Genomic DNA, 17,837 nt, shown 5'->3' on the forward strand with positions numbered 1-17,837 from the left:
GCACTAGGGCTTATTTTGGGGTAGGGCTTATATTCCGAATGTCCTCGAAAAGCTGGAAAATCACTCTAGGGCTTATTTTTAGAGTAGGGCTTATATTCCGAGCACCCACAAGAATCAGAGGCCGGAAAGGACCTTAGCGGCCAGAAGCCCCGCAAAGTGGTGGAAACAGGGCCATTTTGGGCGTCAAAGCGGCGTTTGGGCGAGCGGGGCCGAGCTCAGGGGCGCAGGGTGATGCGGGCGCCCTCCCCCCACACCAGGAACCAGGGCTGGACCCGCTCGCCGCCGAACGAGACCGCGGGGAAGGTGAAGATCAGGGACCTCTTGTCGGCGTCGAAAAAGGCCACGTGGCCCTTGTCGTAGTCGAGGGACACCCGGACCCTCCTGGGGACGTCGAGCTGGCGCAGCGGGACGCGCTCGAGGGAGGTGAGCGCCCAAAACTGGCCGTGACATAAGCCCATGGACCACAGGTCAGCGCTGGGGGGCGCGGGGGACTCGTCGCTGCTCCTCATGGACCCCTTGGCCACCCCCACAGCCCAGGAGCCTTGGGGGGGCACGTCCACCTCCCAGCAGGACGTCCCCGCGGTGACCCCCGGGCGGCCCAGCACGCAGGGGTCGGTGTCCAGGGCCGGTCGGGCTTCCCGGGTGTCTTCCCAGCGCACGCTCCGCCCGTCGGGCGACACGGCGAGCTGCGGGTGCGCCGTGGAGGGGTCCAGCGTCACCGGCACTGCGAGGGGGAGAGCGGGCGTCGAGGGAGCCGGAGCGGAGAGCAGCGGGACCAGCCGTGACCCATCGAGGCCATGGAGTCCAACCACTGCCCATCAAGGTCATGGAGTCCAACCACCACCCATCGAGGCCATGGAGTCCAACCACTGCCCATCGAGGTCATGGAGTCCAACCACAGCCCATCGAGGTCATGGAGTCCAACCACTGCCCATCGAGGTCATGGAGTCCAACCACTGCCCATTGAGGTCATGGAGTCCAACCACCACCCATCGAGGCCATGGAGTCCAACCACTGCCCATTGAGGTCATGGAGTCCAACCACCACCCATCGAGGCCATGGAGTCCAACCACTGCCCATCGAGGTCATGGAGTCCAACCACCACCCATCGAGGTCATGGAGTCCAACTACCACCCATCGAGGTCATGGAGTCCAACCACTGCCCATCAAGGTCATGGAGTCCAACCACCACCCATCGAGGTCATGGAGTCCAACCACAACCCCTTGAGGTCATGGAGTCCAACCACAACCCCTTGAGGTCATGAAGTCCAACCACAACCCATCAAGATCATTGAGTCCAGCCACCACCCCTTGAGGTCACGGAGTTCAACCACCACCCATCGAGGTCATGGAGACCAACCACCACCCATCGAGGTCATGGAGTCCAACCACAGCCCATCGAGGTCATGGAGTCCAACCACAACCCCTTGAGGTCATGGAGTCCAACCACTGCCCATTGAGGTCATGGAGTCCAACCACTGCCCATCGAGGTCATGGAGTCCAACCACTGCCCATCGAGGCCATGGAGTCCAACCACTGCCCATCGAGGTCATGGAGTCCAACCACCACCCATCGAGGTCATGGAGTCCAACTACCACCCATCGAGGTCATGGAGTCCAACCACTGCCCATCAAGGTCATGGAGTCCAACCACCACCCATCGAGGTCATGGAGTCCAACCACAACCCCTTGAGGTCATGGAGTCCAACCACAACCCCTTGAGGTCATGAAGTCCAACCACAACCCATCAAGATCATTGAGTCCAGCCACCACCCCTTGAGGTCACGGAGTTCAACCACCACCCATCGAGGTCATGGAGACCAACCACCACCCATCGAGGTCATGGAGTCCAACCACAGCCCATCGAGGTCATGGAGTCCAACCACAACCCCTTGAGGTCATGGAGTCCAACCACTGCCCATTGAGGTCATGGAGTCCAACCACTGCCCATCGAGGTCATGGAGTCCAACCACTGCCCATCGAGGCCATGGAGTCCAACCACTGCCCATCGAGGTCATGGAGTCCAACCACCACCCATCGAGGTCATGGAGTCCAACCACTGCCCATTGAGGTCATGGAGTCCAACCACAACCCATCAAGATCATTGAGTCCAGCCACCACCCCTTGAGGTCACGGAGTTCAACCACCACCCATCGAGGTCATGGAGACCAACCACCACCCATCGAGGTCATGGAGTCCAACCACAACCCCTTGAGGTCATGGAGTCCAACCACAACCCCTTGAGGTCATGGAGTCCAACCACTGCCCATCGAGGCCATGGAGTCCAACCACTGCCCATCGAGGTCATGGAGTCCAACCACAGCCCATCGAGGTCATGGAGTCCAACCACAGCCCATCGAGGTCATGGAGTCCAACCACCACCCCTTGAGGTCATGGAGTCCAACCACTGCCCATTGAGGTCATGGAGTCCAACCACTGCCCATCGAGGTCATGGAGTCCAACCACTGCCCATCGAGGCCATGGAGTCCAACCACTGCCCATCGAGGTCATGGAGTCCAACCACTGCCCATCGAGATCATCAAGACCAACCACCACCCTTCGAGGTCATGGAGTCCAACCACCACCCTTTGAGGTCATGGAGTCCAACCACCACCCATCGAGGTCATGGAGTCCAACTACCACCCATCGAGATCATCAAGACCAGCCACAACCCCTCAAGATCATTGAGACCAACCACCACCCATTGAGGTCATGGAGTCCAAACACCACCCATTGAGGTCATGGAGTCCAAACACCGCCCATTGAGGCCATGGAGACCAACCACCACCCATTGAGGTCATGGAGTCCAACCACAACCCCTTGAGGTCATGGAGTCCAACCACCACTCCTTGAGATCATCAAGACCAACCACAACCCCTCAAGATCATTGAGACCAACCACAACCCCTTGAGATCATCAAGACCAACCACAACCCCTTGAGATCCTCAAGACCAACCACAACCCCTCAAGATCATTGAGACCAACCACCACCCTTCGAGGTCATGGAGTCCAACCACAACCCATCGAGGTCATGGAGTCCAACCACAACCCATCGAGGTCATGGAGTCCAACCACAACCCCTCGAGATCATCAAGACCAGCCACAACCCCTCAAGGTCATTGAGACCAACCACCACCCATTGAGGTCATGGAGTCCGACCACAACCCATTGAGGTCATGGAGTCCAACCACCACCCCTTAAGGTCATGGAGTCCAACCACTGCCCATCGAGGTCATGGAGTCCAACCACAACCCATCAAGATCATGGAGTCCAACCACAACCCCTCAAGATCATCAAGACCAACCATAACCCGTCAAGATTGAGTCCAACCACAACCCCTCGAGATCATGGAGTCCAACCACAACCCCTCGAGATCATGGAGTCCAACCACAACCTCTCAAAATCAAGACCAACCATAACCCATCAAGATCATCAAGACCAACTATAATCCCTCAAGACTGAGTCCAGCCATAACCCCTCAAGGTCATCCAGACCAATGGTAATACCTCAAGATCAAGTCCAACCATAACCCCTCAAGATCATTGAGTTCAACCATAAAGACTCAAGATCAAGTCCAACCATAACCCCTGAAGATCATCAAGTCCAACCATAACCCCTCAAGATCAAGTCCAACCATAACCCATCAAGGTCATTAAGACCAACCATAACCCCTCAAGACCATCGAGTCCAACCATAAAGACTCAAGATCAAGTCCAACCATAACCCATCAAGGTCAAGTCCAACCATAACTCCTCAAGATCATCAAGTCCAACCATAGCCCCTCAAGATCAAGTCCAACCATAACCCATCAAGGTCATTAAGACCAACCATGACCCCTCAAGACCATCGAGTCCAACCACAACCCCTCAGGACCATTGACTCCCCAACCCATTGAGGTGAATCAATCCATCCACAGGTGATGGTGAGAACTCCCTGGTTTATGGTGTCCTTGCCCCCCCACCCCAGGCCCGGCTCAACCTCCCTGGTCCTCCCCACCCCCAGTAAGCCCGGACTTACTCTTCTCAGGCAGCTCGAACATCAGGACGTCTAGAAAGGGGAGACAAGAGACATTAATTGGTGTCACACCAATTGGCCATGAAACAGGGAGGTTCTTCTACCACGGGTGACGCCAATTGCGACAAAACCCAATCTATATTCTAATTAATAAGCGTAATTAACGCCCCACCTCGGAAGCTCCTCAGAGTCTCCTCCAGCGCCACGTTTCTCTCCCTGAAGCGACCGATCTTCTCCTCCAGCTCCGTGAGAAGCGCCGTCGGTGGCTGGAAATGTCCCTCGTCGCACCTGCAGGAGCAGAACCAGGGCGGGCGGCCCAGGATGCGTCTCCTGGTGGCCCGAGGACCCTTTGGCGTGCACCAGAAGGTCCTGATGGACCAACCACGGCGCGGTTCGCCCATGGTGCCAAAATGCGACCCGCGGGGGTTTGGTGGAGCGTCTCCCATTGGATCCAACGCAACGCCCAACGTTCCGCGCCAAGATGCTTTGGGGAGGTGAGGACGTACCTGCTCAAGGTGCCCCCGACGTCCTGGGAGGAAGAGATGGAAGAGGAAGCTCAAGGCGTGGACGGTGGCGCCGCCAACGCGGCCGCGTCCCCCCGTGGCTCACCCGCAGGAAGGCGCCCGCCGGCTGCCGCCGCGTCTCCTCCAGCCGGCGGATGGCGGCGTCCAGGCGCGAGATCTCGGTGGTCAGCGCCGTGGCCGTGTCCTCCTGCGCCTGCTCGGCGTCGCGCTCCAGGGCGCCCAGCCGGGCCAGCAGGGGGCGGGCGGCGTCCTCCAGGAGGACGCGCAGCCCGTCGAGCGCCGACGCCACCCGGCGCCGCTCGGCCGCGGCGATCTCCTGCGGGGACGACACCCGGGGACACGTCTGCACCGCCCGCGTCCTCCGTGTGGGTCTACACAGCTGCTCTGCGTTCCGCAGTGGGGTTGTGCGGCTTGGAAGAGACGCTCAAGGGCATCAAGACCAAGCATGGCCTCTCAAGGTTGAGTCCAACCATAAAACCTTGAGATCGAGTCCAACCATAACCCGTCAAGGTTGTTGAGTCCAACCATAACCCCTCGAGATTGAGTCCAACCATAAACCCTCGAGATCAAGTCCAACCATAACCAATCAAGGTCATCAAGTCCAACCATGACCCCTCAAGATCGAGTCCAACCATAACCCGTCAAGGTCATTGAGTCCAACCATAACCCTTCAAGGTCAAGACCAACCATGACCCCTCAAGATTGAGTCCAACCATAAACCCTCGAGATCAAGTCCAACCATAACCCATCAAGGTCATCAAGTCCAACCATAACCCCTTAAGATCGAGTCCAACCATGACGCCTGAAGATCTTCAAGTCCAACCATAACCCCTCAAGGTCAAGACCAACCATGACCCCTCAAGATCATTGGGTCCAACGATGACCCCTCAAGGTCAAGTCCAACCATAACTCATCAAGGTCATTGAGTCCAACCATAACCCATCAAGATCAAGTCCAACTATGATGCCTGAAGATCTTCAAGTCCAACCATAACCCCTCAAGATCATCAAGTCCAACCATAACCCGTCAAGGTCAAGACCAATGATGACCTCCCAAGATCAGGACCAACTGTGACCCGTCAAGGTCAAGTCCAACCATGACCCCTCAAGATCAAGTCCAACCATAACCCATCAATGTCATAAACACCAACCATGACCCCTCAAGGTCAAGTTCAACCACAACCCCTCAAGATTGAGTCCAACCATAACCCGTCAAGGTCAAGACCAACCATGACCTCTCAAGGTCAAGTCCAACCATAACCCATCAAGGTCATCAAGACCAACCATAACCCCTCAGGACTAAGTCCAACCACAACCCCTCAAGACCATCAAGACCAACCACGACCCCTCGAGATCACCGAGTCCCCATTGGTTCCCTCTCGTCGCGGCGTTACCAGGCACTCGCGGCTCCTCCGCATCTCAGCGTCCCGCAGGGCCAGCAGTCTGTCCCTGGCGTCCGTCAGTCCCCGCAGCCGCGCCTGGACCCGGCCCTGCCAGGACCAACGGAGACACGGAGCTGGTGACTCCCCAGCCGGAACACAAGGGCTGCTTTGCCAGGTCAGGCTTATTTTCTAGGTAGGGCTTATTTTTGGGGACAGGCTTATGTTTTAAGGTTGGTCTTACTTTCAGGGAAGGGCTTATTTTCTAAGTCAGGCTTATTTTCAGGCAAGGGCTTATTTTCTAGGTATGGCTTATTTTTGGGCAAGGGCTTATTTTCTATGTTGGGCTTATTTTCTAAGTCGGGCTTATTTTCAGGGATTGACTTATTTTCTAGGTAGAGCTTATTTTCAGGCAAGGGCTTATTTTCTAGGTAGGGCTTATTTTCGGGGATTGGCTTATTTTCTAGGTAGGGCTTTTTTGTTAGGTAGGGCTTATTTTCTAGGTTGAGCTTATTTCCAATGAAGGGCTTATTTTCTAAGTCGAGCTTATTTTCTAGGTAGGGCTTATTTTCTAGGGAGGACTTATTTCCAAGGAAGGGCTCATTTGTTAGGTAGGGCTTATTTTCTAGGTAGGGCTTATCTTTTAGGTAGGGCTTATTTTCAGGCAAGGGCTTATTTTCTAAGTCGGGCTTATTTTGGGGGACTGGCTTATTTTCTAGGTATGGCTTATTTTTGGGGAAGAGCTTATTTTTTAGGTAGGGCTTATTTTCTATGTAGGGCTTATTTTCTATGTCGGGCTTACTTTGGGGAAAGGGCTTATTTTCTAGGTAGGGCTTATATCTGAGGTGGGTCTTATTTTCAGGGTAGGTCTTATTTTCAGGGTAGGTCCTATTTTTGGGTGGAAAAGCGTGCCAAAACCCCTCTAACCATTACAAACCCCGCCTCCCCCGCCATCCTCACCTGGTACTCCCGCACGGCCTCCGTCGCCGGCAGCACGGCGTGCGAGCGGTGCGCCCGCGACTCGCGGCACACGGCGCAGACGCCGACGCCGTCGTCCCGGCAGAAGAAGCCGAGGGGCTCCTCGTGTTTCACGCACCATTCCCCGTCCTCCGTCTCCTCTTCCTCTTCCTCTTCCTCCATTCCCCGCGCCGCCGCCTCCAAATTCAACCCCTTGGTGACTTCCAGGAGCCGCGGCAGCTCCGGGCTGGGCCGGAGGGTTCGCTCGGGGGCCTCTTGGCGGCACCGCGGGCACCGGAACGGCCCGGTTGCCCATTCCCAGCGGCGGGTGATGCAGCGGCGGCAGAAGCGGTGGCCGCAATGGATGGACACGGGGTCGCGGAGCCGCTCGCGGCAAACGGCGCACGAGGCTCCGTCATCGGGGCCGCTCGCCATGGGGCCCTCGCCGCTTTCATTTTCACGGCAAAAGCGGCAAAATAGGCGTTTCCTGTGGGTTGTGGGAAAGCGGGGGGGGAATCCAACCCCCATGGGGCTCCCTGTGCCCAAAAATGGGGGTTGGGCTGCCCCCATGGGTGGTTCGGTCCAACCAAACCAACCCGGGGCCCTCGGGCCCATTGTGTGTCCCCCCCCATAGGAAAGATGTTAAAGGTCTTTAATTAAGCTTGAAATGTAATTAGATTAAATAGGGTCCTGCCTTGAGGACTCTGAGGGTCCCAAGGGAAAATGGCGTTCAATTCGATTTCATTTCAATCCGGTTTTGTTTCGATGAAGTTTCGTTCCAAAATGTGATCGGAATGATCCAGAAATTGAATTGAAATGATCCACAAAATCAAATGTAAATGATCCACAAAATTGAATCAAAATTATCCAGAAATTAAATCGAAATGATCCACAAAATCAAATCGAAATGATCCGGAAATTAAATCAAAATGATCCACAGAATCAAATCAAAATGATCCGGAAATTAAATCTAAATGATCCACAAAACTGAATCAAAATTATCCAGAAATTAAATCGAAATGATCCACAAAATCAAATCGAAATGATCCGGAAATTAAATCAAAATGATCCACAAAATCAAATCGAAATGATCCACAAAATCAAATCAAAATGATCCACAAAATCAAATCGAAATGATCCACAAAATCCAATCAAAATGATCCACAAAATTGAATGAAAATTATCCCGAAAATCCAATCAAAATGACCCAGAAATTAAATAAAATGATCCCCAAAATGATCCAGAAATCAAATCGAAATGATCCACAAAATTGAACCAAAATGATCCACAAATTGAATCAAAATGATCCAGAAATTAAATCAAAATGATCCACAAAATCCAACTAAAATGATCCACAAAATTGAATCGAAATGATCCAGAAATTAAATCAAAATGATCCACAAAATCAAACCAAAATGATCCTGAAATTAAATCTTAATGATCCCCAAACTCCAATCAAAACGATCCAGAAATCAAATCCAAATTACCCACAAACTCCGATCAAAATGACCCACAAGATCAAACCCCGCAGTGAATTTTGCCCATAAATTAAATATCACCATTTAAATAGCACCATTTCAATATTAAGATTTAGCCATTAAAATTTAAAGAGCGACATTTGAAATCGAAATTCAAATTGAAATGGAACCGGTAAAATTTCCATTTCAGAAAGCGAAATATTCAAATCGGACGCCGGGGCAAACGAGCTTAATTAAGAACCGGCCAATCAGCTGCGAGATGAAAGGCCCACGAGCCTCGTTCTGAGCGTCGGCGCCGGAAATCGTAAGAATGAAACGGGCTCGTTTGCCCGATTTCTCAGAAATTCGGGGCCTCGTTAGCCGGTGGTTGTGGGGGGGGGTTAATTAGGGGCGCTGTGGTTTTGGTTCAACAGGGAAATTGATGGTGGGGGGTGTTGGGGGAGTTAATTAAGGTAATTGGGGAGGTAAAGGTGGGGTTGTTAATGGGTGGTGGAAGTGGGGGGTCTGATGGGGGGACATGGGGGATATGGGGACATGGGGGGATATGGGGACATGGGGACATTGGGGGATATGGGGACATGGGGACATTGGGGGATATGGGGATATGGGGGATATGGGTATATTGGGGGATATGGGGGGCAATGGGGGACATGGGGATATGGGGGGATATGGGAATATGGGGGATATGGGGATATTGGGAGATATGGGGGGCAATGGGGGACATGGGGATATGGGGGGATATGGGGATATGGGGATATGGGGGGATATGGAGGGATATGAGAGATATGGGGGGATATAGGAACGTGGGGACATGGGGTGATATGGGGACATGGGGATATGGGGGCAATGGGGGACATGGGGATATGGGGGGACATGGGGACATAGGGGGATATGTCAGACATGGGGGGATATGTGGGATATGGGGACATCACAGGGACATGGGGAGGTGGGGGGACATGGGGGGATATGGGGACATGAGGACATGGGGGGATATGTTGGATATGGGGGGACATGGGTGATATGGGGACATGGGGGGATATGTCGGATATGGGGACATCACAGGGACATGGGGGGATATGGGGGGCATGGGGGGTATGGGGGGGACATGGGGGGATATGTCAGATATGGGGGGATATGGGGACATGGGGGATATGGGGGGGACATGGGGGGATATGTCAGATATGGGAGGATGTAGGGACATGGGGGGATATGGGGACATCACAGGGACATGGGGAGGTGGGGGGACATGGGAGGATATGGGGAGATATGGGGGATATGGGGACATGGGGACACTGTGGGACACGGGGGATATGGGGGGGATGTGGGGGGATATGTTGGATATGGGGACATGGGGGGATATGGGGATATAGGGACATCATAAGGACATGGGGACATGGGGGGATATGGGGAACATGGGGACATGGAGGTATATGGGGCACAAGGGGGAACATGGGGGGACATGGGGGAGCATGGGGGGACACGGGGGTCACGAGGGGATATGGGGGGACACGGGGGCCCACAAGGACGCCGAACATCTCCACAAATACCTTTATTCCATTTCCCTTCCACCCAACCCTCCCCCCCAAACCGCAGGAAGTGGAACCACCCGTGGGCGCCACCACAACCACCCCCCTCCATCTTCCTCCTCCTCCTCCTCCTCCTCCCATCGGTCCATCATGGCGGCCGCGCTCCGGCCCAACCGCGACTTGGCCAAAGTGATCGAGGTGGCCAAGAGGCTGAGCCTGAGGGTGGCTCCGGGCCGGTGCCCGCGCCACGGCCAGGTGCTCAAGCTGTTCTGCGAGGACGACGCGACCCCCATCTGCTTGGCGTGCCGCGCGGCGCCGGAGCACCGGGAGCACGACGTGGTGCCCGTCGAGGAGGCGGCCGAGGAGAACAAGGTGCGGGGCCATGGGGGCTATGGGGAGGAGGGGCCGTCCTCTGTGGGGTTTGGATCTCCAACCTCATTGGATGGGAAACGAGAGGCACCGTTGGGTCCAACCAACCTCATTGGAAGAGGATCGAGACTCCCCATTGAGTCCAACCTCATTGGATGGGGATCAAGACCCGCCATTGGGTCCAACCTCATTGGACGGGGATCAAGAGCCTCCATTGAGTCCAACCCCATTGGATGGGGATCAAGAGCCTCATTGGGTCCAACCTCATTGGATGGGGATCAAGAGCCTCCATTGAGTCCAACTCCATTGGATGGGGATCAAGAGCCTCATTGGGTCCAACCTCATTGGATGGGGATCAAGAGCCTCCATTGGGTCCAACCTCATTGGACGGGGATCAAGAGCCTCTATTGGGTCCAACCTCATTGGACGGGGATCAAGAGCCGCCATTGGGTCCAACCTCATTGGACGGGGATCAAGAGCCTCCATTGAGTCCAACCTCATTGGAAGAGGATCAAGAGCCACCATTGGGTCCAACCTCATTGGACGGGGATCGAGAGGCTCCATTGGGTCCAACCTCATTGGAAGAGGATCAAGAGCCACCATTGGGTCCAACCTCATTGGACGGGGATCGAGAGCCGCCATTGGGTCCAACCTCATTGGACGGGGATCAAGAGCCTCCATTGAGTCCAACCTCATTGGAAGAGGATCAAGAGCCGCCATTGGGTCCAACCTCATTGGATGGGGATCAAGAGCCTCCATTGGGTCCAACCTCATTGGACGGGGATCAAGAGCCACCACTGGGTCCAACCTCATTGGACGGGGATCAAGAGCCTCCATGGGGTCCAACCTCATTGGACGGGGATCAAGACCCGCCATTGGATCCAACCTCATTGGACAGGGATCAAGAGCCGCCATTGGGTCCAACCTCATTGGACGGGGATCAAGAGCCTCCATGGGGTCCAACCTCATTGGATGGGGATCAAGAGCCGCCATTGGGTCCAACCTCATTGGACGAGGATCAAGAGCCTCCATTGAGTCCAACCCCATTGGATGGGGATCAAGAGCCTCATTGGGTCCAACCTCATTGGATGGGGATCAAGAGCCTCCATTGGGTCCAACCTCATTGGACGGGGATCAAGAGCCACCACTGGGTCCAACCTCATTGGACGGGGATCAAGAGCCACCACTGGGTCCAACCTCATTGGACGGGGATCAAGAGCCTCCATTGGGTCCGACCTCATTGGACGGGGATCGAGAGCCGCCATTGGGTCCAACCTCATTGGACGGGGATCGAGAGCCGCCATTGGGTCCAACCTCATTGGACGGGGATCAAGAGCCTCCATGGGGTCCAACCTCATTGGACGGGGATCAAGAGCCTCCATTGAGTCCAACCTCATTGGACGGGGATCAAGAGCCTCCATTGGGTCCAACCTCATTGGACGGGGATCAAGAGCCACCACTGGGTCCAACCTCATTGGACGGGGATCAAGAGCCACCACTGGGTCCAACCTCATTGGACGGGGATCAAGAGCCACCACTGGGTCCAACCTCATTGGACGGGGATCAAGAGCCTCCATTGGGTCCGACCTCATTGGACAGGGATCAAGAGCCGCCATTGAGTCCAACCTCATTGGAAGAGGATCAAGAGCCTCCATTGAGTCCAACCTCATTGGAAGAGGATCCAGACTCTCATTGAGTCCAACCTCATTGGACGGGGATCAAGAGCCGCCATTGGCTCCAACTTCATTGGACGAGGATCCAGACCCTCAATGAGTCCAACCACCTGATTCTCTCCCCATCTCATGGTGGTTTGTTCTTTCCCAGGAGAAGTTCGAGGCCCACGTGCGGATCCTGAAGGAGCAGAGGGAGAAGCTCTTGGGGCTCAAAGAGGCTGAGGAAGGAAAATCCCGCGAGTGCCTCGTAAGTGGAGAATTAAAACCAAATTAAGAATGAAATTAAGAATTAGATAATTAAGAACTAAATGAATTGCCGATTGCGTCTCTCGCCCCGTTTCCTCCCAGGAGCGGTTGGAGTCGGAGCGCCAGAGGGTGTCGTCCCAATTCGTGGCGCTGCGCCGCCTCCTGGGCGCCCGAGAGCGCCTCCTGCTGGAGCGCTTGAGCCAACTGCACCTCCAGGTGGCCAGGAGGGCGCAGGAGAAGGTCGAGCGCATCCTGGGGGACGTGTCGGCCATCGACGGGCGGATCCGGGAGCTGCAGGACAAGTGTCGCCTTCCGGCCTGGGAATTCCTGCAGGTGAGTCCGAATCAACCCAAAATGCCCCTTTTCGGGATCATCTTGAGAACCTTTTTCCCCAAAAATACATATTTTCTAGGTCTAGAGCTGGTGGCACCACCCAGGACTCAATTAATTCAATATATTAATTCAATCTATTAATTCTATGTATTTTCTTGACCAAGAGCTGGTGTCACTACCCAGGACTCCAATTAATTCAATATATTAATTCAATCTATTAATTCTATGTATTTTCTTGGCCGAGAGCTGGTGTCACCACCCAGGACTCAATTAATTCCATATATTAATCCAATATATTAATTCAATATATTAATTCAATGTATTTTCTTGGCCTAGACCTGGTGTCACCATCCAGGACTCCAATTAATCCCATCTATTAATTAATTCAATATATTAATTCAATATATTAGTTCAATACGTTTTCTTGGCCTAGAGCTGGTGTCACCACTCAGGACTCCAATTAATCCCATATATTAATGAATTCAATATATTAATTCAATATATTAATTCAATGTATTTTCTTGGCCTAGAGCTGGTGTCACCACCCAGGACTCAATTAATTCAATATATTAATCCAATGTATTAATTAAATGTATTAATTCAATGTATTTTCTTGGCCTAGAGCTGCTGTCACCACCCAGGATTCAATTAATCCAATATATTAATATGATATGATATGATATGATGTGATATGATATGATATGATATGATATAATATAATATAATATAATATAATATAATATAATATAATATAATATAATATATAATATAATACAATATTATCACAATACTATACTATACTATACTATACTATACTATATTATATCATATCATATCATATCATATCAATCATATCATATCATATCATATCATATCATATCATATTATATTACATTACATTACATTATATTATATTGTATTAATTCAATACATTTTCTCGGCCTAGACCTGGCGCCACCACCCAGGACTCCAATTAATTAGTTCCATATATTAATTAATCCACTTCTGACCCCCCGTCCCTCTCTTGTCCCCGTTTGCAGGACGTCGGCACCACCCTGAGCAGGTTCGTGGCCCATTCCGCATCTTTTTGAGCTTTTAACGTCATTTATTTACGTCTTTGTCGCCATTTCACCCCAAAACCCCAATTATGGGAAGGGGCGCCCGTTGGCGATCGCGGCTCAACGTGATTTGAATCCGGCCGTAATTAACGACGTAATTAATCACGGGATAAACCACACATAAACTAGGGGGGCGGGACGCGTCTCTACAAATGGAATATTATGGGATAGATGTTATTTTATCATCCAGGATTGAGGAGGACGTGGCTCCGAACCCAACGGAGGCGTCGGAGGCCCAAGACGTGCTCGCCGCCATTTGTCCCGCGCCCGCCATTGTTGTCAAGGAGGCAGCGCTGGGGTTCAGAGGTGGGGGGTCAATGGCTGCACCCGGGGGTGTCAAAAATACCCCAAACTGGGCACAACTGGGATTTTTTTCCTCTTTTCTAAGGTCTGGAGGCTCCTGGGGAAAATAAACCACATTGAGGCCTTGTCCTAATCCCAGCGAAAATAAACCACATTGAGGCCTTGTCCTAATCCCAGCGAAAATAAACCACATCGAGGCCTTGGTCTTAATCCCAGCGAAAATAAACCACATCGAGGCCTTGGTCTTAATCCCAGCAGAAATATCAATAATTCGAGGCCTTGGTCTTAATCCTAGCAGAAATATCGATAATTCAAGGCCTTGTCCTAATCCCAGCGAAAATAAACCACATCGAGGCCTTGTTCTAATCCCGGGGAAAATAAACCACATCGAGGCCTTGTTTTTAATCCCAGCAGAGATATCGATGATTCAAGGCCTTGTTCTAATCCCAGTGAAAATAAACCACATTGAGGCCTTGGTTTTAATCCCAGCAGAAATATCGATAATTGAAGGCCTTGTTCTAATCCCAGTGAAAATAAACCACATCGAGGCCTTGGTCTTAATCCCAGCAAAGATATCGATAATTCAAGGCCTTGGTTTTAATCCCAGCAGAAATATTGATAATTCAAGGCCTTGGTTTTAATCCCAGCAGAGATATCAGTAATTCAAGGCCTTGGTTTTAATCCCAGCAGAAATATCGATAATTCAAGGCCTTGTTCTAATCCCAGCGAAAATAAACCACATCGAGGCCTTGGTCTTAATCCCAGCAGAAATATCGATAATTCAAGGCCTTGGTTTTAATCCCAGCAGAGATATCAATAATTCAAGGCCTTGTTATAATCCCAGCGAAAATAAACCACATCGAGGCCTTGGTTTTAATCCCAGCAGAAATATCGATAATTGAAGGCCTTGTTCTAATCCCAGTGAAAATAAACCACATCGAGGCCTTGGTTTTAATCCCAGCAGAAATATCGATAATTGAAGGCCTTGTTCTAATCCCAGTGAGAATAAACCACATCGAGGCCTTGGTCTTAATCCCAGCAAAGATATCGATAATTCAAGGCCTTGTTTTAAATCCCAGCAGAACTATCGATAATTCAAGGCCTTGTTCTAATCCCAGCAAAAATAAACCACATCGAGGCCTTGCTCTTAATCCCAGAAGAACTATTGATAATCCAAGGCCTTGGTTTTAATCCCAGAAGAACTATTGATAATCCAAGGCCTTGGTTTTAATCCCAGAAGAACTATCAATAATCCAAGGCCTCGTTTTTAATCCCAACAAAACCTTTGACCTCCCAAGGCCTCATTTTTAACCCCGGCAGAACCATTGGCCTCCCAAGGCCTGGCTTAACTCTAGGCCAAGCTCCCATCTTTCCCATCTCACCCACGGCCTTAAACCCACTTGTTAGACCCGAACCCTCCCCAGGCTGCCCCGGGGGACCAAAATTAGGCCTAAACCCATGACTTTATCGCCTTTGTGCATTGACATTGGTGTTAATCCCACAGCGAGTGTGACCCTGGACCCCGACACGGCCCATCCACGCTTGGTCCTATCGGTTGACTTAAAACAGGTCGAATTCGGGGACACCCGGCGCCCCGTCCCCGACACCCCGAAACGCTTCGACTCGTCCCGCTGCGTCCTGGCCCGCCATGGCCTCACGGCCGGCCGCCGCTATTGGGAGGTGGACGTCGGCCATGGCGCCGCGTGGGCCGTCGGCGTGGCCAAGGCCTCCGTGGGGAGGAAAGGCCGGCTTAGAGTTAAGCCCGACGCCGGGATTTGGGCGCTAGGCCGTTGCGGGCAGCGCTACCAGGCCATGGCGGCTCCCGCCGTCCCGCTGAGCGTCGCCCCTCAAAAAGTGGGTGTTTTTGTGGATTACGAGGCGGGGCGGGTGGCGTTTTTCGACGCGGCCCAAGAGACGCCAATATTTGTGTTTTTCCCCCTAAATTTCGAGGGGGAGGAAATCCTGCCCCTGCTCTGCCTGGGCAGGGGGGGGCGGCTCAAGGTGTCGCCCTGAGCCCAACAGGGGGCGGCGCTCGAGCGGGTTTGGGGTCCCCAACCCAAGTAGTGGGGTTGGGGACGTCAAATCCTGGGCTTAATCTGCTTTATTAACCTCAAATCCTGGGCTTAATTCTCCCCGTATTAACCTCAAATCCTGGGTTTAATCCCCCCTTTTCAACCTCAAATCCTGGGCCTAATTCCCCCTCTTTATCCTCAAATTCTGGGTTTAATTCTCCCTTTTTAACCTCAAATCCTTGGTTTAATCCCCCTTTTTAACCTCAAATCCTGGGTCTAATCTGCTTTTTGAATCTCAAATCCTGGACTTAATTCTCCCTTTATTAATCTCAAATCCTGGGTTTAATCCCCCCTTTTTAACCTCAAATTCTGGGTTTAATCCCCCTTTTTAACCTCAAATCCTGGGCCTAATCTGCCTTTTTAACCTCAAATCCTGGGCTTAATTCTCCCTTTTTAACCTCAGATCCTGGGTTTAATCCCCCCTTTTCAACCTCAAATCTTGGGTTTAATCCCCCCTTTTTCACCTCAAATCCTGGGCCTAATCCCCCCTTTTCAACCTCAAATCCTGGGTTTAATCCCCCCTTTACTAACCTCAAATCCTGGGCTTAATTTGTCTCTCTTTAACCTCAAATCCTGGGCTTAATTCACCCTTTATTAACCTCAGATCCTGAGCTTAATCCCCCTTTATTAGCCCCAAATCCTGGGTTTAATCCCCCCTTTTTTCACCTCAAATCCTGGGCTTAATCCCCCTTTATGAACCTCAAATCCTGGCCTTAATCTCCCTTTTTTCACCCCAAATCCTCGGTTTATTCCCCCCTTTGTTAACCCCAAATCCCGGGCTTAGTCCGCCTTAATTAACCTCAAATCCTTGGCTTAATTCACCTCTTTTTAACCTTTTTAACCCCAAATCCTGGGCTTAATCCCCTTTATTTTTTAAGCTGAGCTTTACATCTCCCCCATTTCCTCCCAACCACCCAAAACTTGTCATGTACCCCACCTACAAATACGAGACAAATAAACCCAGACTTGGCTTTAACCTCATTAAACCCTCATCACCTCGGCCTTAATTACCAGCGGCTAATTGAAAATCACCAGCACCACCCAATTGTGCCGGATGGTTAAAAACTCACTAAAAATAGGGGAAAAAGGGGCAAAAAAGCGATCATTTAATAGGTTAATTAATTAATAAGCACTCGGTTGTATTGGTTCCTATGGGCTCCCTGGTGGTCTAGTGGTTAGGATTCGGCGCTCTCACCGCCGCGGCCCGGGTTCGATTCCCGGTCAGGGAAGGTACCTATTGGCTGGCTGGTCCTTATATTTGGGGAAATACGGTATTATTATTATTATTATTATTATTATTATTATTATTATTATTATTATTATTATTATTATTATTATTATTATTATTATTATTATTATTATTATTATTGAAAGATCCCTGAGCACCTCTTTTTATTCCCATGCGGCACGATGTCCCCTCTCTCCTGTTATCGATTACTTACGGTAATTCGAAATTTAAAATTTGAAGATCGAAATTAAAACCTAAAATGTAATAATTAAAATTTAAACATCAAAATGTAAAATATAAAATTAATTTAAAATATAATAGTTAAAAGCTCGAAAGAGTTAAAATTTAAACTTTAAAAACGTATTTCTTAAGGGATTTAGGTTGCGCGGGCGGCGGTGGGAAATATTTCGCCGAAGGTCCTAATCGCGCCCAAAAAAAAGGCGGGAAATTGAAAATATTTTGAGGGGGGGAATAAAGATATAAATTAAAACCTAAATATAAATTATAACTTAAATAAAAGTAAGATAATAAAGAAAATAAGGAGGTGTTTCTGCCCGGTTTCGAACCGGGGACCTTTCGCGTGTGAGGCGAACGTGATAACCACTACACTACAGAAACG

At 51.2% G+C, this 17,837-nt stretch overlaps 2 protein-coding genes across 2 annotated transcripts; one reads left to right on the plus strand and one right to left on the minus strand.

The window, feature by feature from the left end:
* Positions 1-215: 215 nt before the first annotated feature.
* Positions 216-7,307, minus strand: LOC308050656 (E3 ubiquitin-protein ligase TRIM7-like; the record flags this gene model as incomplete). The annotated part of the gene is made up of 7 exons (XM_080360812.1): positions 216-724; positions 4,017-4,046; positions 4,186-4,301; positions 4,520-4,542; positions 4,623-4,853; positions 5,931-6,026; positions 6,876-7,307. The coding sequence occupies 7 exons, from the start codon at positions 7,305-7,307 to the stop codon at positions 216-218; spliced, it is 1,437 nt and encodes a 478-aa protein (XP_080216938.1).
* Positions 7,308-10,026: 2,719 nt separating this feature from the next.
* On the plus strand, positions 10,027-15,931 carry LOC308050657 (E3 ubiquitin-protein ligase TRIM11-like; the record flags this gene model as incomplete). The annotated part of the gene is made up of 6 exons (XM_080360813.1): positions 10,027-10,248; positions 12,070-12,165; positions 12,267-12,497; positions 13,538-13,560; positions 13,806-13,921; positions 15,423-15,931. 6 exons carry the CDS (start codon positions 10,027-10,029, stop codon positions 15,929-15,931), a joined length of 1,197 nt encoding a protein of 398 aa, XP_080216939.1.
* Between the last annotated feature and the right edge of the window lie 1,906 nt (positions 15,932-17,837).

Source organism: Nesoenas mayeri (genome assembly GCF_963082525.1).
Source record: "Nesoenas mayeri genome assembly, chromosome: 29".
Classification (NCBI taxonomy): domain Eukaryota; kingdom Metazoa; phylum Chordata; class Aves; order Columbiformes; family Columbidae; genus Nesoenas; species Nesoenas mayeri.